General features: G+C 34.3%; 4 protein-coding genes across 5 annotated transcripts; 2 read left to right on the top strand and 2 right to left on the bottom strand.

Annotated features, from left to right (window-relative positions):
- The first annotated feature begins 2,318 nt into the window (after positions 1-2,318).
- Positions 2,319-3,087, top strand: LOC133791039 (probable histone H2B.1). Its single transcript, XM_062228923.1, has one exon. The coding sequence runs from the start codon at positions 2,410-2,412 to the stop codon at positions 2,854-2,856; it is 447 nt and encodes a 148-aa protein (XP_062084907.1). The 5' UTR covers positions 2,319-2,409; the 3' UTR covers positions 2,857-3,087.
- A 3,349-nt stretch (positions 3,088-6,436) lies between these two features.
- LOC133791035 (small RNA-binding protein 11, chloroplastic-like) lies at positions 6,437-7,410 on the top strand. The gene is made up of 4 exons (XM_062228919.1): positions 6,437-6,558; positions 6,638-6,706; positions 6,821-6,927; positions 7,070-7,410. The coding sequence occupies exons 1-4, from the start codon at positions 6,513-6,515 to the stop codon at positions 7,142-7,144; spliced, it is 297 nt and encodes a 98-aa protein (XP_062084903.1). The 5' UTR covers positions 6,437-6,512; the 3' UTR covers positions 7,145-7,410.
- On the bottom strand, positions 7,350-9,674 carry LOC133791034 (glycine-rich RNA-binding protein 2, mitochondrial-like). Of its 2 annotated transcripts, XM_062228918.1 has the most exons (5): positions 8,897-9,674; positions 8,691-8,759; positions 8,495-8,601; positions 8,361-8,423; positions 7,350-7,537 (listed from the first exon to the last, which is right to left on the bottom strand). In XM_062228918.1, exons 1-4 carry the CDS (start codon positions 8,991-8,993, stop codon positions 8,376-8,378), a joined length of 321 nt encoding a protein of 106 aa, XP_062084902.1. In that variant the 5' UTR covers positions 8,994-9,674; the 3' UTR covers positions 7,350-7,537; positions 8,361-8,375. The 2 variants fall into 2 exon arrangements, with proteins under 2 accessions (XP_062084902.1, XP_062084900.1); XM_062228916.1 differs by lacking the exon at positions 8,361-8,423 and having other exon boundaries at positions 8,897-9,672.
- A 7,067-nt stretch (positions 9,675-16,741) lies between these two features.
- On the bottom strand, positions 16,742-17,809 carry LOC133789517 (uncharacterized). Its single transcript, XM_062227351.1, has 2 exons — positions 17,112-17,809; positions 16,742-17,004 (listed from the first exon to the last, which is right to left on the bottom strand). The coding sequence occupies exons 1-2, from the start codon at positions 17,773-17,775 to the stop codon at positions 16,997-16,999; spliced, it is 672 nt and encodes a 223-aa protein (XP_062083335.1). The 5' UTR covers positions 17,776-17,809; the 3' UTR covers positions 16,742-16,996.
- Positions 17,810-23,182: the final 5,373 nt, after the last annotated feature.

Raw genomic sequence — 23,182 nt, 5'->3', positions numbered from 1 at the left:
ACCAAGCACGTATTCAGTTTCTCTTATATTTTCAAATTTAATACCAATTACAGATTCAGTTTTTTAAAACTCAAAAACAATTTACTCACATTGAACCAATCACATTTTCAAAAACATGTTTTTAGTCACTAAATTCAGATTTTCATTTCAGAATCCTACTTTTCAAAAATACAGTTTTCTAATCGCGAACCAATCAGACCCTAATATTATATGTTTACATTGATGAATAGTATGTTATAAATATAGATATGTACTATAGATGAATGTAAATATTTTTAAAGGATAAAACATCAATTGAAGATTCATTTTAGTACATTTTGATATAATTTTACCTATTTAGTTATTTGAGATCACCTATTGAGAGTACTCAAAGGATTAATTGTCTAATTTTCCAAAATTGAGGTTAGGTTTTGCAATTACTCTTAGGTGACGTTTGGTTGCAAAACAAAAATGGAATGGTAATGGTAATAGAAATGGAATGAAATTTTGATTCTTTTGTTTGGTAGAGACTTTGGAATCAGTAGCTGAATAAGAATTATTATGTTTGGTATAAGTATAACATAGAATGAAATGGAATTGTTATACTCAGATTTCGAGCTATGTTAAATGTAACCTCGAAAGTTGGATTCACAAACGAATGGACTCGTAAGGTTTAGAGTATGCTCCAGGACTAAATATCGAGCCTGCAAGACTGGGACGACCTCGAATATGGTGACCTCGAAGTATTCACGATCTCGGAAGGTAGCTCCGGAGACGCATCTATCCTCAGGGATGACCTCGGATCAGGGGTTCCGAGCTCGACGCACATACGATCTCGAAAGCCGTGTGACCTCGGGAGATGTCATTAGCTCGAAAGCTGACGAGAAAACTGGGAGGCTAAGGCCTTGGAGATATATGATAAAAACCGAGAATATCTATAAGTGTTGTCCATAAGAGACGTAATCTTCATTTATTACTGTAAATCCCCTAAAATCGTGGGATATTATTTGGTTAGTTATACGTCCCCTGGTCTTCAGGGGACATTTCCTTTTATATCTGATTATAGGCATTTAAAGCCATTAATTTTATTTACACAAAAAGAGTAACTACCCAAAATGTGTGGGATAGTATTCTGCAACCTTATCTATAAATAGAGAGGTCATGCACCATTGTAAGGGACCGAAATTCTGAACCTGGAGAGAAAACTCTGAAGAATTCTTGCTAAAAGAATTTTCAGAGATAATCTTGAGTTTAATAACAAAGACTCGTGGACTAGGCAGATTTAACTGCTGAACCACGTAAAAATCGTGTTTTGTGTTGTTATTTTTTTAATTGGTCATTCCTTGTAATTGTTTACGTGCTCTTCTTTCACTGTTGACGAAAAACGGCGTCAACAGGAATAAAGTTTATATTATTTTGACCAAAATATCCTACTCTACTTTTATCAATGATTTTTTTAAAATTAAATTATTATTATTTAATGTTAGTTTTTATTATATACCAAACTACCATTTTTATTCTAAATTAGGATTTTTTTATTAAATTACCCTTATAGGAAAATTAAATAAATAAATTATATATATTATACATAAATATTTTGTAGAAAGAAGTTGTACAATAAAATATCATTAATACTTAAAAATTGTAAGTAAGTAAACTATATATTATAATCATATTCATAAAACTAAATAATGATAACAATATACATAGATTATGACAATAAATTTCAAAGAAAAAATATTTAATAAAAATGTCAAAGTTATTATTTAATTTATAATGGTTAGTGAATTTTTAAATAAAAATAGCATTAATTATTTGACAAAAATTGTTAAGAAAGATTGATAGAGACAAAAATAAACTATCTGGTTCTTTGTTTTTATAAAAAGAAGTGCACGAGAAAAAAATTCAAAAAGATATTGAACAAAAATGTAAACAGTAGAATTGAATGGCCATTTCATTTGTTTTTAAATGGAATATCAATTAAAACACATGAATGAATAATGTTTCCTACATAATCACTTTTCTATTGAAATTTTATGGACCAAACAAAAAAATAGCAAAAAGATTATTTCTTTTCCATTATTTTCTTAACCAATCCTATCAACCAAACATTACCTTAGTAAAGTTGAATATTAGGTTGTCGGACTGCAGAATTATTGTGAAGAATAAACATGCTTAAAGCTGAAACGCATCTCAACCGTTTATATCCATTACATCAGATTATTCATCCTACGGTAGAAATAGTTCCAACACATCGATCCTTGTGAAAACATTTCAGCCAATAAGAATTGGTCTCTGACTTCTATATAAGTTAAATCCCACCACAATTCTATGTCACCAATATCTTATTTTCAAACCCATCTTCTTTCCTTTCGATTCTCTGCAACTTCGAAACTCCTATTTTCGTCTTTTTGCAAAGCCTAGATTTCGATGGCGCCAAAGGCAGAGAAGAAGCCCGCCGCTGAGAAGAAGCCAGCGGAGGAGAAGAAGTCTACCGTCGCCGAGAAGGCTCCAGCTGAGAAGAAGCCAAAGGCCGGAAAGAAACTCCCCAAGGAGGGCGCCGCCGCCGGCGACAAGAAGAAGAAGAGAACGAAAAAGAATGTGGAAACTTACAAGATCTACATCTTCAAGGTTCTGAAGCAGGTTCACCCTGACATCGGTATCTCGAGTAAGGCCATGGGAATCATGAACAGCTTTATCAATGATATCTTTGAGAAGCTTGCCCAGGAGGCCTCAAAGCTCGCTAGGTACAACAAGAAGCCGACGATCACATCTCGGGAGATCCAGACAGCTGTGAGGCTTGTGCTCCCCGGGGAGCTGGCCAAGCACGCCGTTTCGGAAGGAACTAAGGCCGTGACCAAGTTTACCAGTTCTTAAATTAGGGTTTAGGTTCCTTTACTTTCAGTGGATTGTATGTTCATCTGGATCTTTTCGATCCCAATGTATCTTAATCTAGATATTAATAGACAACGCTTCACAACTTCAAACGGTTATATTATTCCACTTCTCAAATTAGGGTTTTCCTTGTAATTGGTATTTTATTTCTTGTTTAAAGTTAACGGAGATGGTAATTAAATGATGTCGAATCAAGAAAATAGTATTCAATTTGGTTTTTGTGTTTCGCAGTTTGAAAATTTCTTGGCAGGCTTTGTTTTTCGGTTCATAAATTGAAAGTCTGAATTTTGTTGGTCATCGTGGTTTTAAATCTTGATGATTCATTGCTTTATCAAAATTTGGATCTTTTAGCGGGTTAACAAATTTGGTTTTGTTTAAACTATTTGCCCACTTGTTGGCGCCATGTGATTTTGGAAAATAAAGAGCTTTTAAAATTTCGATGTGGCCGGCCCTAAAAAGACTAAATCTTTTCTATTAATAATTTGGAATCTCCATTAGGGTATTAGGGTACGATGCACAAAGTATTCTATTATATGGTGCCCACCCGTTTTGTTGATATCTGTTCTCTTACCTGTCATTTTAATGTTGTTACCTTCACATAATCCTCAAATATCTTAACAAAAGTAATTTTTGGAATTTTGGGGACTTTATGATCTGAAATACGTAAACAAAAGAAATGAGTTGAAATTATAAATATATGAAATAATCAAGTTAAATTGTGCTGAAAACGCCCTTCATGATCAAACTTGACAACAAAAGTGATATGAACGTGTCTCTTAATGTATAATAAGATAACATTAATATTTGCTTTACTATGGAAATCAAAAGAGTAAATTCAATGTTCTTGAAGTGATACACCCTGCAGTCCCACTCGTGGCTTGTATATTTTTTTCATATATTTGTTTATAATTTAGTTTGCTCATTCTCTCTGTTTTTTTGGGAATTTGCAGCAAAATTACTCAAGATTATAAAAACACTATAATTTAAAAATTTTAATTTTGTGGAAGACAAATTTGCTACGAAACTACTTATAGCAAAACTAACCAATTTTTTTTTTTACTGAAAAGTACTTAATATATTTAGAGATAAAAGATTTAAACAAAAAGAAAAAAAAATCTATGAAAACTGGTTAAAATAAAAAAATAAATTTTTAAATAATATGGTTTTTGTTCTATAAAAAATATGACAATTATACTTTTCATAATTTGTATAGAAAAATTTATTAAAAAAAATTAAAGTATGAGAAAACAGTAGCTAATTAAAATATGGAAATACCACATATTTTTATTATAGTTATGTTTTATTTGATTTTGAAGATAATTTTATTTTATTTTTTCCTTCATATTTTAATTATTTTTAAGATATTGTTTTTCTTACTTATATTTTCTTCAATTTTTCCTTTTTAATTTTTTTTTCTACCAACTTTTTCCTTCATCTTTTTTTTTCTTTCCATTTGCTAATTAAAATATAGAAATGCTACATATTTTTATTATAGTTATGTTTTATTTGATTTTGAAGATAATTTTATTTTATTTTTTCCTTCATTTTTTTAATTATTTTTAAGATATTTTTTTCTTACTTATATTTTCTTCCATTTTTCCTTTTTAATTTTTTGTTTCTACCAACTTTTTCCTTCATCTTTTTTTCATTCCATTCTCTTCTTCTTCTTATTTTTATTCATCTATCTATTTTTTTTCTTTCATTTGTATTGTTTTATTTATTTTTTTCATATTTTTTTAGTTTTTTTTTTTGTTCATTTTTTATTTATTTTTTCCTTATTTTTTGTATTTATTATTTTCTCCTTTTTTTTTTCTTTTTTTTTCATAAATATAAGTTTTTTTTCTTCTTCCATTTTTTTTTCTACCAATTTTTTCATTCATATTTTTTTCTTTCCATTTTTCCATTATTTTTTTCTTCTTCTTTTCATTTTTATTCATTCATCTATTTTGTTTCCTTCATCATTTTTTCTTTCTTTTTTCTTCATTTTTTGTACTTATTTTTTTCTCATTCCATTTTATTTTTCTTTCCTTTTCTTCACACATATTTTAACATTACATAATTATTTTACTATTTTTTATTTATTATCTTTTATTATTGTAATTTTTTTTTATAGTTTTTTCCACTATATGTAAAAAAATTCAAATCAATTTTTCAACATTGTCTTTTTCCTGTAACTCTTATAGGAACACCAAAATTTTGAAAGAAAACTAATAAAAATATGAAAACGTGAATGGGTAACCAGTTACTTTGATGTGAACATTCAAATCTAGAAAAAAAAAAATGAAGAAGATGGGAGAAAAGGGAAAGGAGGTGGATCTGATTTTTTTTATCTTCAGATCTGTGGTAACTGGTTACCTTTTCCGTTCTTTGTGTGTATATTTCTGGGGATAACTAGTTCCCTTCACGTTCTTTGTGTGTATATTTCTAGAGGTAACTAGTTACCTTCACGTTCTGATGTGTGTGTATATTTTTGGGTTCTTTATGGTAATTTGTTACCTATGTTACTAAAATCATTGTTACTTCTTATTTATTTTTTAATGAGGTGTTCTTCCTATTTTTCCTCAAAATTTGATGTTTTTTTTCATATTTAATATGTGTAACCCGTCACCCCACTTATGACCAAAAGTTACTCCTCTCAGGATAACTGGTTACTCCTCCTGGCACATGTTATTTAACCTAGCTCTAGGATTTTTTTTCCATAACTGTCAAAGATTAATCAAATAACTGGTTACCTTACCCAGTACTTGAAAAAAGACACGTAAAATCTAAAAAAAATAGAAAAAATGTTTATAATAAATAAAAAATAATTTTAAACACAATTCATATTACAAAAAAAAAAATTGCAAAACAACCAAAGAAAAATTTAATATAAAAAAAAACAAATAAGCTAAAAAAATAATAATAAAATTATATACATACCCTTTCCAAGATAATAAAACTTGATTAAGAGTAAAACTATGACATAAACCAACTTTTATATAAACATATGGGAAAATAAACCCATAATAGTGAAAATTCTTAAAAAAAGTCATATATTAACTTTTTTTTTTTTGAAAAAAACCATATTTTTGCACACTATTAAAAATCCCATAGAAAATGTAATTTCCTCAAATAAAAATGATCAATTATTTTTAGAAAATTACGAAGAGAAGTTTAAAAATATGATAAATTCACTATTTTTTTATATTCTTTAATTTTTTTTTGTTAATTTTTATCATATAAGGAAATTAGAAATTTGACTGTTTTTGAGCATTTAATTACAAAAATACAACACGGACAAAAAAAATCGACTTTATTGTTCATTTTCATGTTTACAATTTTATACTAATTAGATACATTGAAATAATTGATTGCCTTCTATTATATTATTTTTGGCATATTTATTGTAATTTGAATTTTTATAAAAATTTTATTGTTTTTGCAATTCCTAGTCCATTTTAATCGTATTTTCATAAAATTTAAGGAGTACTTGCATTTGTGCAAAAATAAGGTACAAAATAATTTAAGTCCCTAAATAGGCCCAATAGAAGTCTAGGCAAGGCCCAGTATACAATAGTGGATTTATCACTCTTCTTGCTCAGTTTTGTTGCAACTGAGCTAGTCCTCCCAAAACGGCCGTTGTCTGACGACCTAACCTCATGGAAGCAAACATGCCCAAGAGATTAACCCAGCTTTTTGTCAGCAGTAGTTTTCTTTTTCTCTTATTTCATGTTTATGTATTTTCCTTTTCTACTTTAGTTTTGATTATTGGTTTTGGGCCTAGGATTATCATCGTTCACCACAAATGAACGCTTCAAGAAGTTATTCTCTCCTTTTGGGTCAATCACAGAAGGTATTCTCATGTTCCATTCCATACTTAGTCTTATAAACAATTAATTCATCTGAGAAATTCAGTCGCTGCTTTTTGTTCCATTCACTGAAGGTTTTTGTTCTGTTGTGTATATAGCTAGGTTAGTTATGGACTCAAGAACTCAAAGGCCTAAAGGTTTCGGATTTGTGACGTTTGAATCTGAGGTTGAAGCGCAAAAGGCTTTGAAGGCCATGAATGGCAGGGTAACCTGAATTCTTACATATATACATACTTGCACATATATATATATATATATATGTGCATATAATGTTTTACTTCATTTTCTCTCAATAAATCTGTTGTGTAAAATGATTTTAACTTGGTTTTAGTTGTTGAACTTTACAGATTGTTGATGGGAGGCTAATCTTTGTTGAAGTTGCCCATGCAAAATTGCCTGGAGAAGATGCTTCCTCCTCTTGATGATCAATCTCTCGGAATTTAAAATGTTGGCATATATGAGCCAGATATCTGTGTGGTGCAGAACCCACGTCAGTGATGTTGCCTACTCTAGATTTTGTTTGTCCCAATTCATTCTCATTCCATTCATTTTCAGCTTGCATGCATCAATTATCCTTTATTGACATTCTCAATTCTGATGTTTATATATAAATGGCACCGAAGAATGTTGTTAGGTCCCCAAATCAAAATATCAGTATGTTATTATGAAAGTTGGATTTATCAGAAAATGTTGGAACAAAAACATCCACATATTTTCCCTCACATAGCAAACAAGGAAAACTAACATAGCATTGTTCATTGTCAAAAGTTGAATAAAGAAATGCAATCTGCCACCCTTCCAAACCTTTGTTCCTCCTGAAGAAAGCCACGAAGAAGTTTCAGTTATCATTCCAACAGTGGAAACAACAAGCAGAAAAAGCATATATCATAATGATTAATCTCTTTCTTTTAATTTCTAACTTTTTGCATTGTACCAATGAGTTGCATAGTGAAATCACAACCTTAAGTACCCTTTTACTGAAATAAAAAATTGCATATAAGAAATTATGGAGTAAACCCATCATCAGTTTCTATCAATATGCTTATTTGGTCACAGAACTAAATGAAAGAAAGTTTCTGCATTTTCTCATTTCCTTTTCAGATGTAATTAGTGAATGGAACCGTCTGTTGATAATCACACTTGATCAATATACATTTATGGAACATAAATTAAGTCCAAACCCAATACTCTACTCTTTTTACAGCATTTATATAAAAGACACTCGAACAATGCAGTCTCTCCTCATTGAACACTTTGACAACTATGTTAAAGAAATGGTCGACACAACACAAGAAAATTGGTGCTCAAATATTTTAGAATCTTAGGTCAATTAACAGTTAACTAGGGACAAAGATTAAGAAGAAATAACTCAATTATATTTAAAGGAGTAAATACAAGCAATAACATGAGATGTGAAAAGTGCTAACAGAAGAACACAGTAGCATAATTGTCCATGCATGAAGAAAATGCCATGCATTTATGTCATTTCTTCTGGTTCAAATCAATACATGAACACATAAATCCTTCTTTCGCAAGCTGTCGATGATAATTTTGGGAGTAAACGAGCAGAAAGAATCCAATTTAACTAGTAAAAAAAATCATATTGAAGAATACCAACAAACTAAATCATATATAAACCTTGAATTCATGCTGTTATCCCTTGTGTGCAAATTGCACCCGAATATTCCTGCCGTCCAGTATCTGATCATGAACTTTAGCAGATTAGTAGGGCTAATTTTGATGCGAAAAGAGAGCAAATATAGTGAAATTACCTGACCATCCATTTCTTGAAGTGCTGTGGTGGCTGCAGTTTCAGAAGTAAAGTGTACAAATCCATACCCTTTTGATCTTCCACTCTTGTGGTCACATATTACTTTAACTGCAACAAATATATTTTGACAAACTTAGCATTCCCTTGTAAGAAAAATAATGTTCCTGCTAAAAAAGAAATGAGATTTACATTAATACCTTCTAGTATATCACCATGTTGTTCAAAAGCAGCCTTTAAAACAGGTTCATTTGTATCATAAGAAAGACCTACACTTCAATGACGCATAATTTGAGTGGAATATCTTGTAGCTGGGGACCAAAAATGTACTTATTAAAGAAAGTACTTGGTCTTAAAGAAAAAATGGCTCAAGGCAAAAACTTGAAGCTTAAAGGGAAGACCAGACCTCCAATAAACAGTTTGCTAGAAAAGTGTCGTGAGCAGAAATTTCTGGTCAATGTAAATGTGTGCCACATCCGACTTCCGCCATATACGCCTCTCATGATATATATATATTTGGTAATATGGCCCGATTGCAAAATCAATTGATAACTCGATAGATTAGATTAGGATGATAACCCGATTTTATTAGCTGAAATTGAAGAGGGAAGGGGACACATACAGATGATGACGTGGGTCATCGGCCTAATTGTGGCAGTTGATTTGGGTCAGTCTCTCACAGTTTGACGAAGGGATGATGATACATCCAAGTTTCGGTCGGAATGGACTGCGGTTGTACTCGTCTCGATCCCCAGTTTCTCACTCAAAAACAGAATAAAAGTGCATTACAAAACGACAGAAAGGTGAAGGTCGATCGCTTTATACGACGTCAAATATTGTTCAACAACAACATTTTTATTTTTCCGCCCGCGTATATTTTTTATTTTTAGTTGCCTTTAACTTATAATTACGGTAAGTAAAACTTAAGAACATTTTAATATAGATTGGATAGGGCATTGGTAACGCAGAGCTGGAGAGATATGTTTACTTTTGCTCAGCTTTTTAATTTAGAACTATCCTCTTCTGACTATTGCCCCTTGTTCATGGACCCGAAATTCACTATGATCTCTGCCCAGCGGTTTAGTTTTGAGAATGCATGGCTACGTGTGCCTATGTGCTACTATTACGGAGGAGAGAAAGAAGAAAGTTTCCGACTGATGTTGAAAAGATGAATCAAGTTAAAGAATACAGGGATAGCTTGAGCTATATATATATATATATATATATATATATACCGGAGAATTCTAGGGTTTCACTCTAAGTCTTACCGGTAAGGCTCTCAGTGTTTACAATCCGTGAACAATTTTCGACGCGATTTTATTTTATGACCGTGTATATTGTAGTTATTTAGAGCATACTGCACATTTTCAGAAAATTTTGAATAGTTTACAATACCGAAAATTAGGTTCAAACATGTTGTTGCACGCGTGACTAATTTTTTTTATACGCGTGGAAAACAACATATTAGAACCTAGTTTTCAGTACTGTGAACTATTCAGAATTTTTTGAAAATTTGTAGGATGCTCTAAATAGCTACAATATACACAGTCATAAAAAAAAGTCGCGCCGAAAACTGTTCACGGGTCGAGAAACACTGAGAGCCCTACCAATGGGGCTTAAAGTGAAGCCCCTATAGAAGAATTGTCCTCTATATATATATAGCTTAGGCTAAAACAACCAATAGACTTTCTAATCAAAGAAAGCTAATAGACTAAACTAACTAACAGATCTGAACAAAGAAATACACAATACAAAAGAAAAAAAACTAACAGAATAACCTAAAGAAGAAAATAAAAATAAACTAATAATCCTAAAAGCTTCCCATCAAGATGTACTGTGTATGTCATGTATAGTCATCTTGGAAATGTGTGTAGATAATGTTGTAGAAGGTAAGGCTTTTGTGAATGCATTGGCTAGCTGGTGCTTGCTGCTGACTGAGATTAGGCAAATTGTAGAAGCATAAATCTTGTCTCTAATAAAATGGCAGTCCAATTCAGTATGTTTTGTTCTTTCGTGAAATGTAGGATTGGTGGCAATATGGATAGCAGAATTGTTATCACAGTAGATATGTTGGAGAGTGTTGAGGGATTTGTAGTGCTTGAAGTAGGTATTGAATCCAGGTAATATGATACTCAGCTTCAGTTGAGCTTTTAGATATGGTAGGTTGCTTCTTTGATCTCCACGAGATTAGGCAGTCACCTAAGAACACGCAATAGCCAGTTGTGGATCTGCGAGTTGTTGAACAGGACACCCAATCTGAATCTGAGTAAGCTCTGAGGTTCAAAGAAGAGGTGGAGGGATAGATAAGTCTCTGTCCATGCTTCCCTTTGAGGTATCTAAGGAGATGATGCACGACCTGAAGATGCGTAGTGTGTGGAGAGGACATGAACTGACTTAGTGTATGAACAGAATAAGTAATGTTGGGTCTTGATAAAGTGAGGTATAAGAGGTGCCCAATTAGTCTTCTGTACTGAGAGGAGTTTGCTAATGGTTTTACAGAGGTAGTGTCAAGCTTCACTCGAGGATTCATAGGAGTTGCAGTGGGCTTGCTGCCCAAATAACTCGTGTATTGGCGCTGAAATAGGAATAGGCCAGCTGCAGAATGAGCAATTTTGAATCCCAAAAAGTACTTGAGAGTGCCTAGAGCTTTGAGTTTGAACTGGGAGTGGAGTGAAGTTTGAAGCTGCTATAGACAAACTAAAGAAAGGGCTAGTTATTATTATGTCAACGACATAAATAAGGAGAGCAATGAATGAGTCTTCTATTCCTCGAGTAAATAGAGTGTAATCTGCTTGGGATTGAGTGAGGCTAGCTTGAAGAAGAGCTTCTGAGAGCTTTTTGTACCACTGCCGAGAAGATTGTTTGAGGCCATATAGAGACTTGTGGAGTTTGCACACTAGAGGAGAACCTGCTAGATGGGAATTTGGTATAAGTAAACCAGGAGGGAGAGTCATATAAACATCCTCATGGAGATTGCCATTCAAAAAGACATTATTAATGTCTAGTTGAATGGTGTGCCACTTCTTAATAGTAGAAATAGCAAGCAATAATTTTAATGTAACTATTTTAGCTACAGGGGAAAAAGTGTCAAAGAAGTCGAGGCCCTCTTGTTGCGTGTAGCCTTTGGCTACTAAACGAGCTTTGTAGCGCTCAATTGTGCCATTGATAACTCCATTTTAGTGTCGGTTTAGGAAGTGTTTTTGTGGTAATATTGAGTCTTTTTGTTTGTTTTGTGCAAGATTACGCTTGTGTTTGTCTTTGTTGTAGGTCGGTGCTATGAATCATGAGATAAACGCGAAAAGAAGAATAAATGGTGGGGAAATGGAGCCTTTGATGGTTTTTCGAGTCAAATTGGAATCAAGGAGGAGTTAGAAGAAGTTTTTGATGAAGGAAGGATTTAAAATGGTCATGTTTTGAAAAAAATAGAATTAGAGTCGCAACATGGGCTTAAGGGCCGCAACTCTAGAATAGTCAGAAGCTACTCAAATCTGGCATGAATTAATGCTGCGTCATGCCCTTTAGGGTCGCGGCATGGCGAGTGGCAGAGAGCAAAGGAAAATCTGGGCACGCACTGTTGGATTTGCTTATACAAGATCTTTATTTATTTTTATGTATATCTAGTATTAAACAAATTAATACGAGATAGCCTAAAACATGTTTCTAAAATTGAATTCAAAGAGAAACAAAGAATAGAATACTTACAGTATACGCAGCGGAATTAAAGAGTCATTCCTTCAGTTTCTCTAACTCTTGTATCCTCTCTGTCGTAGAGTATTATCAAGAAACTGAACCGATCTTCTATTTTCTTCACAATTTTCCAATGTATCCTTAGAACCACCTAGACTAGTGTGGGCAATTCTCAACACATGAGATAGATATAGAGAGAATAAGAGAAAATAACAAAGAGGCTTAGAAAAAGACTTGTGTTTAGAGAGAATCTAAAACTATCAGAAAATCTGACTTGTGACTTATGTTTTGACTTCTCTCTAAGCACTCCTTTTATACACTCAATTAAGCCATTTAATTTAATTAAAAAATCAATAAAATAATAGCCATTTTGAAGCCCTAGGTCGAAATTAACATGGGCTATAGGCCCGTGAAATTTCCCATTTGATTATAAGCCCATTGGACTTAAAATCAAGGTCTGTATTATTTTCTATTGATTTAATTAATTAAATAATTATTTAAATCCTTTATCAAATTAATTATTTATAATTTGAACCTTGATTTAAACTTATTTATTAATTTAGATACCAATTTATCTTAATTAATAAATCTGCCATAATTTCTCTTTTCTTCTCAAAATTACACAACTCTGTGAAACTATTGACCTGGTCAACTTTGATAATTCTAATTGATTATTAAATCAATTAATTGAGACTATCTAGATGATTTTATCCAAGGTACAATGGGGACCACGGGCCTATGAAATCAAGCTCCAATAAGTTATCATAAATCTAACAAATAAATTTACTAACTTATTAATTCCTCGTGACTCCACTATAGACTTGGAATTGCACTCTTGAATTCATAGAACGCTCTATAACAAATATAGATACGCTATTAATTATCCATTGTTACAACCATAATTGTCACTCAATCCTCTATAGACGGTCTACAATGAGATAGGACTAAAATACCGTTTTACCCCTCATTGTATTTTATCCTTAAAACACTTAGTTCCTTGTAAATGATATTTCAGTAAACTAATTTAATTACTGAAATGAGATCTCTATCATTTAACACATTGAACCAAACTAAAAGGAAACTATCGTTTCACTTCTTCATCAGATGCTATAGATGTTCATATCTATGATTAACACTCCCACTCAATTATACTACTGAGTTCCCAAGATGTAAGTATGGGCTAGTCCGTAGGGTAAGCTAGTAACGAACAAGTCAAAGAACTCAAATAATACAATCAGTTAGAATACTAACCACTCAGAATTGAGATTGAATTGACCTATGGTCAACTATATGATATGACTAGAATAGATAATAACAGTATGTTACTTATCTTATCAACTGTCAATATCGGTCCAGTCCGATGTAACAAATACATTCGATCTTATCTACTTTGCTAATGTTCTGGAAAGAACATAGCACTGTAATGTGTAAGTAGATCATATCGTAGGTTGGCAAGTCAGTGTAAATCCGATGCACTGACTAATCTTAGGACTAACTTATTTTGAACATATAATCATATTTATATTCCACTGTGATTACGTCACTATAAATAAGATTAGTTATATGCTCGGAATATAATAGAAGTTTATATTAAACAAATAATCATGAAAATAAAACATGTGAGCAAAGTGATTGACCAAGTCAAAAAATGAGTTCTATTCTTTTATTGATAATAAAATGAGATTACAAAGAATTTGAGTTTTAATTAGGGCATAAAACCCCAACAAACTCCCACTTGCACTAGTTGAAACTAATGCCTTAATTCTACTAATCCCATCTCCTTGATATGCTTATCAAATGTAGCTTCTGGTAGTGTCTTTGTAAACAGATCCGCAAGATTGTCTTCAGTTGCAATCTTCATAACCTTCACATCTCCCCTGGCCACATATTCTCGAATAATGTGATACTTCCTTTCTATATGCTTACTCCTCTTGTGACTTCGAGGTTCTTTCGAGTTGGCTATCGCTCCTGTATTGTCACAAAACAACACAAGCGGTTTATCCATTTCTGGAATAACACCAAGATCCGAATAGAACTTCTTTAGCCAGACTATTTCCTTAGCTGCTTCTGACGCGGCTATGTACTCAGCCTCCATGGTGGAATATGAGATTGCAGATTGCTTTACGCTTCTCCAAATCACAGCTCCACCCCCAAGAGTAAACACTATTCCAGAAGTAGACTTTCTGTCATCGACATCAGTCTGAAAATCTGAATCGGTGTAGCCTACAGGGTTCAGAACACCACCCTTGTAGACTAACATATAATCCCTAGTCCGTCTCAAATACTTCAGAATATGCTTAACTGCTATCCAATGTTCCGGTCCTGGGTTTGACTGATACCTGCTCACTACTCCCACTGCATAGCAGATATCTGGTCTAGTACACAACATGGCATACATCAGACTTCCAACTGCATATGCGTAAGGAACTTTTCTCATTGCATCTTCCTCTTCGGGAGTCTGGGGAGACTGCTTCTTTGAAAGATGAATTCCATGGCGGGACGGTAGACACCCTTTCTTGGAATTTTTCATTGAGAAACGTTCAAGCACTTTATCAATGTAAGCTGCTTGAGATAGAGCTAAAAGTTTGTTCTTTCTATCCCTGATGATCTGGATACCTAGAACATAACTTGCTTCACCCAAATCCTTCATTTGGAATTGAGTGCTCAACCAATTCTTCACATCTGATAATTTCTTAACATTGTTTCCAATGAGTAAGATATCATCTACATAAAGAACCAGGAATACCACTATTTGATTTGCCTTTAGTTGGTAAACACAGGGCTCGTCAATATTTTGTTCAAAGCCATAGGTTTTGATTATTTCATCAAACCTAAGATTCCAGGAACGAGAAGCTTGCTTAAGTCCATAGATGGATCTATTCAACTTGCAAACTTTTCCTTCTTGTCCAGATACTTTAAATCCTTCTGGCTGATCCATATAAATGACTTCGTCAAGCTTTCCATTAAGAAAAGCTATCTTGACGTCCATTTGCCAAATCTCATAGTCGAGAGTAGCTGATATGGATAGGAGGATGCGAATGGATTTGAGCATGGCTACCGGACTAAAAGTTTCCTCATAGTCCACACCTTCTCTTTGGGTATAACCCTTTGCCACTAATCGAGCTTTATAAGTCTCGATATTTCCATCAACACCTCATTTCTTCTTGTAGATCCACTTGCACCCAATGGCCCTAAAGTCACTAGGTGCTTCCACAAGATCCCAGACAGAATTTGAGTACATGGACTCCATTTCCTGTTTCATGGCTTCGAGCCATAGTTCCTTTTCAGGGTTAGCCATTGCCTGTTTGAAAGACAACGGATCATCATCACTAGTGTCACTCAACAACCATATTGGTTTCACCATCCAAACCATAGCGAACTGGGTTCCTAGAAATTCTCCCACTACGACGAGGCTTCATGACTGTTTGCTCAGGAACAGTGGTACTTTCTTCATTTAAATCGACTTGTGTCGGTTGGACGTGAAGAGTGGGAATTTCATCATTAACTCGTGTTGATGATGATGGAACATTGGTTGGAGTCAATTCTTTAACCATCTCCTCTAAAACTACTGCGAGGTTTAAAGTTCTGGACATAGTCATTTTCCAGAAAAGTAGCATTTGTAGAAGTAAACACTTTATTTTCTGAATGACTATAGAAAAGTCCACCCCGAGTACCTTTAGGATAGCCAACAAACATGCAAACTTCAGTTCGCAATTCTAGCTTTCCCTCCTTTTTCCTCAGGACGTGAGCGGGACACCCCCAGATTCTATAATAGCGTAAACTAGGTTCACGACCATTCCAGCATTCTAAAGGTGTTTTGGGGATTGATTTTGACGACACGACATTGAGAATGTCATTCGCGGTTTCAATTGCATGTCCCCAGAGCGAAGTTGGTAGAGTTGAGTAACTAAGCATGCATCTAACCATTTCCAATAAAGTTCTGTTTCGGCGTTCCGCTACATTATTTTGTTGCGGAGTACCTGGGGCAGTAAGTTGTGATAAAATCCCAAGTTCAGTTAAATGATCTTGGAACTGCATATCCAAATATTCTCCACCCCTATCAAATCGCAAGATCTTTAACGTTTTACCTAATTGGTTCTGAGCCATTGCTAGGAATTCCTGAAACTTTGAAAATGTTTCTGATTTCCTATGCATTAGGTAAAGACATGAGTATCTTGAGTAATCGTCAATGAAAGTGATGAAATACTCAAAACCACCCCTGGCTTGTACATTCAAAGGTCCACAAACATCTGAATGCACAAGACCAAGTGGTTCTTTGGCCCTATCACCCTTTGCAGAGAATGGACGTTTGGTCAGTTTGCCTTCTAGACAAGATTCACAGACAGGTAATTCACCTAAGGTGAGTTTCCTCAAAGGTCCGTCCTTTGTAAGTCTTTGAATCCTATCATAGCCAATGTGACATAGTCTCAAGTGCCATAAATACGTCACATTATTGTTATCGGTCTTTTGACGTTTATTGGTCCTAGGTTTAGCTACTTTGAATAAATCATTATTAAGAGCGAGGGGTTCGTTAGGTCGTAGAATATAAAGCCCCTTTTCCAAACATGCAATACACAATTGTGATCCATTGAAAGAAATAGATATATTAAAACTTGTGAAAGTCATAACAAATCGTTCTAATTGCAACATGGAAACTGAAATTAAATTTCTACTAAAATCCGGAATAAAAAATACATCTTTTAAAATTAAAAATTTATTTCCAAACTTCAGACGAGCTCTTCCTCTAGCTTGGACCACAACGAACGCTCCGTTCCCAACTCTAAGCTTTAAGCCGCCTTTGTTCACTTCCTCCCACGATTCAAAAAGCTGTAAAGAGTTACAAACATGGTTAGTAGATGCAGAATCAATAATCCAAACAGAGTTATCATTCTCTAAAACACATGTTTCCAAGATAAATGAACTATAATCATTACCTTTGTTTTTATCTGCTAGAAACTTGGGGCGATCTTGTTTCCAATGCCCTTTCTCTTTGCAGTGAAAACATTTACCTTTACCTTTCTTGTTTTTCTTGTTTTTCCCCTTAGGCGTCTGTGCACTTGGTTGTGCACTCGCCTTTGCAGCCTTTGCAGGCTTGGGGTTGTTGTTTTGCCCACCTTTCCTCTTGTTTCCAACTTTTGAAGACGAAGCTTGGTTAGCTTCAGCCTTAGCTGGATTAGCAGCAGTAGTAGTAGTTGTCTTCTTTTCTCCTCCCTTACTAGGTCCACACATGATAGACTCAAAAGTCTGAAGCTCATTCATGAGCTGCGTTAGACCATAGTTGAGTTTATTCAACACATAGTTGGTGGTGAATGGAAGGAAAGCTGGAGAAAGACTGTTGAGGATTAAGCCAACCTGAGTTTCCTCATCTATTATGGCTCCGTGAAGTTCAGCTTCCTGAAAGTAGTTTGTCATCTTGATCAGGTGATCATGAACATGTTGAGAAGGTGCCATTCGAGCATTGGCATATTTCTTGGTGGCCTCAAAACGAGTCTGCGCTGACTTGGCACCAAACATGTCTTGGAGCTGATCCATGATTTCGTAGGCTGTCTCGACATTCTCCATCTTTGTCTTGAGAGTGTTGACCATACTAGTCAACATGTAGTACTGCGCCTTGTTGTTAGCCGCCTGCCAACGCTCATACTTGTCCCTCACAGACTTGGTAGCTCCTTCAGCTGGAACTTCCGGGGATTCCTCAGTCACGACAAACTTGGAGTTGTCACTTATCAACACTATGTTGATGTTTTGCTTCCATTTAAGGAAGTTTTCTCCAGTGAGTTTCTCCATTGAAAGTTGAGAAATGATGGGAGTAGACACAACCATAACTCAAAACTACAAATTACCAATAAAATAGAAATCAATCACATTTGCTCAATAAAACTTCTATTCACACAAATTTCAAGAAATAGCACAACATATACCAAAAATATGTAAGATATGAGAAAAAATACCAAAAAACAATCATATCTCTATTTTTTTAGGTTTTTAACTAATCTATGATATCCTTGTCCCGGTTGGCGAGAGTAAAAAATACCACTAGTTAAATAGAGTTGTAAACTCATTTAATAATGAACACCACTATTAACAACCTACTATTCGATCAAAATAAGAAAATAAAATCTCTTATTTTATGAGCTAGACCCACAGTTTCAATAATCATAGATTTAGTCCTAGTAGTCACCGTAGGGGTGAGTCTAGTAGAATTTGACCTATAATTATCTATCTTTCGAAATCTAACCTTGTCAAAATAACTAATATACACCTTCCATAGGGGGACGAATCAAAGCGCCTCGAGACCCCATTAAGCTATTGACTATGTTAAACCAGCAATGGAGGTTGAATAAAATTCTTAAAATAAGCTCATTATAAAATTAAAAATAGTATTTTTATTATTTATTTTTAGAAAATTAATGACTATGGTTTTCCCAAAAAAAAATTAAACAAATTAAATTTTTTAAAACCAAAGTCCTATAATTTCTTATTAATTCTACAGTGTCACATTGAAACAAATTCAATTAATTTAGAATTAATTTGTTGCTAATCAATATTTAGGTTTAACTAATATAATGAATGTAATGCCCCAAATGTCCTAATAAGGTTGAGGACCTTGATTAGGAGGCCGGGAGGGCCATAATTGCTTTATTATGCTATTTAATGATAATATGCATGTTTAGGTGTATTAAATATGCATGTGAACCCATTTGTGATTAATTGGGTGATTTTCATATTTTGGCCATTTCAGGCATTTTTGGCATATATGTGAAATGGGTGTGGTGCTTTGTTATTATTTGGTTATGCTAGGGTTACCCAGCACAAGACGATCCTAGGAGGTAAGCTAGTGGGAAAGTCACAACGGGATTTAAGCTTGACTTGGAGTAAGTCAAGGGGTATTTAGAGCATTACCGGGTTATTGGGTAATGGGAATTAATATTTGGTGATAAATTGGGAGTTAGTAAGACCAGGGGAAATTCTGGAAGTTTTGACTATAATGTCCCTGGGGGTGTTTTCGAGACCCCGAGCATTAGGTTTTATTGGAAGCTACTTAAGCTTGAAGTAACCTTTTAAGAAAATAAAAAGAACGTTCTGTACGTTCTCTCTCCCTGAAGTTCCCTTTTCGTCTCCCGATCGCGTTTTCAAAGATAACTTGAGTTCTAGGACTCGGATTCAAGCGAGGATCGAGGCATAGCAATCCTAAGGAGAATTAGAAGCTTATTAGCTGGAGGATTTAGTTGGAAACAACTCAAGCGGAGGTAATTCAAGTTTAAGTTGTAATTTTTTAAAAGTTTTTAAGCTTGAATTGGATTTTGTGAATCGTTGAGTTTTTAGTTTGTTTGAGCCTCAGGTTTTGGTGGTTTTGGACCATTGGGGAGTTTGGGAACTTTGATTTGATGATTGGGAATGTTTAGACATGTTTTTGGGAGGTTTTAAAAGGTTAAAAACGAAGAAAAATGGCTGCCCCGAAGTTGGGCCGCAGCCCTGTTCTTGGGCGCCGCGGCCCTTGCTCGATGAAGCAGGTGCCTTGTTTTGCTCTTGCTGGGCGCCGAGGCCCTTGGTGTTGGGCGTCGCGGCGCTTGCCTCTGGTTGTGCTGGGGGCCGCGGCTCAAGGTTCTAGGGCCGCGGCTCTGGCAGGCTTTTGAGCCCGTTTGGGTGTTTTGACCCCGGGAACATGGTTTTAGGCCTCAGGATCATTCCTACTACCCGGATTAGTGAGGATTGATGTCTTGGAGGCTAAGTTTTAGTTCAAGGGTTGGTTTTAGAACTTGAACTCATTGGATCACCATTTGTGGTTGTGACTAGGTTATCACTAGAGGCTTGGAATTAGAATCGTGCTTGTGGCTCATTTTTTGGTAACCTGTGCTTGGACCCAAGGTAAGAAAACTGCACCCCATGTGTGACATGCATGGCTATTTATGATGCATGTTGGATGTTTAAATGTAAACATTGATAGCATAATGAATGCTTGGAAACTTTTCCCATTTGCATATGATTATTGTTGAGGCATGCTGGATGGTTAAATGTGATGCATGGGATGCACGAGAAACATGTGATTAGGGCATGCCATGAATGATGAATATGAGATTGGTCAGAGCTTGAGTCTCTGTATTTGTGCTTGATCAATATTATGCTCACAACTGTTAGGTAAGCATGCTGAATGTTCTACTCTTGGATGAATGACATATTGATAGCATTGCTTACTTGTGCATGGCTCTGACTAACAAGTCAGATTTGGCAAAGGTGTTAGTATCAACTGTGAAGCTGTGACTCACTAGTCAAGTTCGGTAGTGGTACTGGGCACTGGTCACATTGTGCTGACTCACTAGTCAGGACAGCCTTAGCGTGTTCAACACAAGCCATGTCGATTAGACCTAATCGACCTTCTACATTGAATGACTCAAAGAGCATTAATGCAGGACCGACCTCAAGTTCGATGAATATAAACAAGCACTTATCTAGCCAAAGGCTAGTCATTTAGAGCCAGGGCTAGTGAGCCCCGTGATTGTTAGGTCACATGGCTATGGGCACCGACCCTCAGTGACATGCTTGTCAGTCACTCATTTGATAAGAGCCATTGCAGGAAAGCCTAGGTAACGGTGTTGTTACACGGCTATGGGCACTGGGCCCCTAGTGACTTGTTTGTCGGTCACTCAGTATGGTTTAACAGGACCTCAAAGTGATATTCACTCATCTGATCAGAGCTATGAGCTCTGTATGATCATTTTGATCATCATATGCATGGCTTTGGGCACTGAGGCCCTAGTGACTTGCTTGTTGGTCACTCAGCATGGTTTACCAGAACCTCAAGTGTTGAGACACTCATCTGATTAGGATTGACTTGATGGTCATCCAATCAGAAGGGCAGGATTTCTTATCTGAGCCCCTAGTGACTTGTTTGGCAGTCATTCAGCATGGTTTACCAGAACCTCAAGTGTTGCGACACTCATCTGATTTGGATGGACTTGATAGTCCTCCAATCAGAAGGGCAGGATCTCTTATCCTGGATACCCCAGCCTTGTTTGAATTTATTTGCATGCTCGAAAAAAGCTATGTTTGCTAGGCATGCCAGATATGATTTGATATCATGATATGACTGTTCATGAGTATATGAGTTTTCTTGCTGGGCTTCGGCTCACGGGTGCTTTGTGGTGCAGGTAAAGGCAAAAGGAAGTTGGACCATCCTTGAGTTGGAGAGCTTAGGTGATGACGTGTACATATGCAGCTGCTCGACCAATACTTGGGGGAGGTTTGAAAGAGGAACTAGGGTTAAACCCTGTTTTGCCGCTTAGAACGGCCTGTTGTAAACATTCTCTTGTAATAGACTCTGAAATTATATTTTTGGGATCCCAATGTATACAGTAAACGTTCTAGTGAAACGTTATACCTTAACCAAAATTTTAATCCCTAAACCGCTAATCATACTTAGTTACACATTTATGGCCAAACGACTCGATTAGCGAGTTTAGCACTGTTTGCAACGTGCACTGTAGCGGTCCCTGGAGTTGGTGCGTTACAATGAACCTATACAATTAAGTCCAACTTAGGTAAATGGGCCTTAACAATTGGGCTTGTATGGAGGAGGGCTGGGTCCAGTATGTCGTTCCCACTACAGAGGCCCCTTATCTTCCATATAAGGTCCAAAAGATAGGAATTTAAACATTCGTTTTATTAATTGTTATTAATTGATTAGGCCCACTATAGTCATGCAAAGCAAATGGGCATTCACAAATGGAATCACCCATAAGAGAGGAATTTAAACTTTACATTTTCTAATGGGCCCAAATAAAACCTATCATTTTATGAATATTTTATTTGGCAAAATACCATATATCTAACAAACATATGAGCCACTATATGCATCTAAACCCAATTGCAAAAATGCCGCATATAGTGCAAACAGACATGTTATAATTGGATGGGCCTAATCATATTACTATATGAGCAATTCTATGAATTTATGCAAAAATACCACAATTTATTTCATTTGCAAAAATACCACAATTAATTATCTAGAATTTATAAAAAAAAATGAAAATTAATTAAATTTTTACAAAAAATAAGTCAATTTAAATGAAATTTATCAACAATTAACAATAGTTAATTTAAATTTCATTTATCAACAATCAACTTGGTTTTAGGTTAATCTGAAAAAAAAAATATTAATTTAATTTAAATAGGATTTATCAACAATTAACCAAAGTTAATTTAAATCCCATTTATTAACAAAAATATTTTATTAATTGGCTGAAAAAAATGATATTTTTCAAAATTTAACCAATTTTAAATTTTAAAATCAATATCTTAACTATTTTCCAAAATATCTTGTGTTGTTACAACTATTTGCTAATATTTTAACCATTTTAAAAAAATATTTATATAAATAGTTATAACAATCCTAAAATATCTCAAAATAGTTAAACAAATTCAAATATCTAAAAAAAAATATCTAACTAACAATATTCAAATTTCAAACAATTTAAATATTAAAAACTATAGAATAAAAAGATATTTATATTTTAAAATAAAGATTTAATAAAAAAATCAAGAATTTAAATGAAAATATCTAAAATATCTGTTATCATAATTATAATATTTTAATATATTAAAAGTTTTAAAATTAAGTTGATAGTCTATTTTTAAATTTGAATTTGAATCTTTGTAGAAAAAATCTTTATTTAAGAGAAAATTAAATTAAATGATAAAACAAAAAAAAGATATTTTTGGTTTTGATAATAAATAATGTATTTTCACAATTTTTTTTTTAATTCTAAAAAAAAAAAAAAAAACTGGATGAACAGTAACAGTTTCGGGTACTGTTCACCAGCGTGGCTGGGCTGCTGGTGGCGCGCGCGCGGGGCTGGGGTGCGCGCGCATGGGAGCCATTGCAAATTTTTTCCGAAAATTCTTTTGAGCAATTTTTCAAACCAAAACTATTTTCTAATTAATTTTTAACATGTTTTACACAAAATAAAGCATATATAAAAATTAATAGCATAGAAAACACAACAAAATA

Source organism: Humulus lupulus, chromosome 7 (genome assembly GCF_963169125.1).
Source record: "Humulus lupulus chromosome 7, drHumLupu1.1, whole genome shotgun sequence".
Classification (NCBI taxonomy): domain Eukaryota; kingdom Viridiplantae; phylum Streptophyta; class Magnoliopsida; order Rosales; family Cannabaceae; genus Humulus; species Humulus lupulus.
This window is presented reverse-complemented; position numbering and strand designations above follow the sequence as displayed.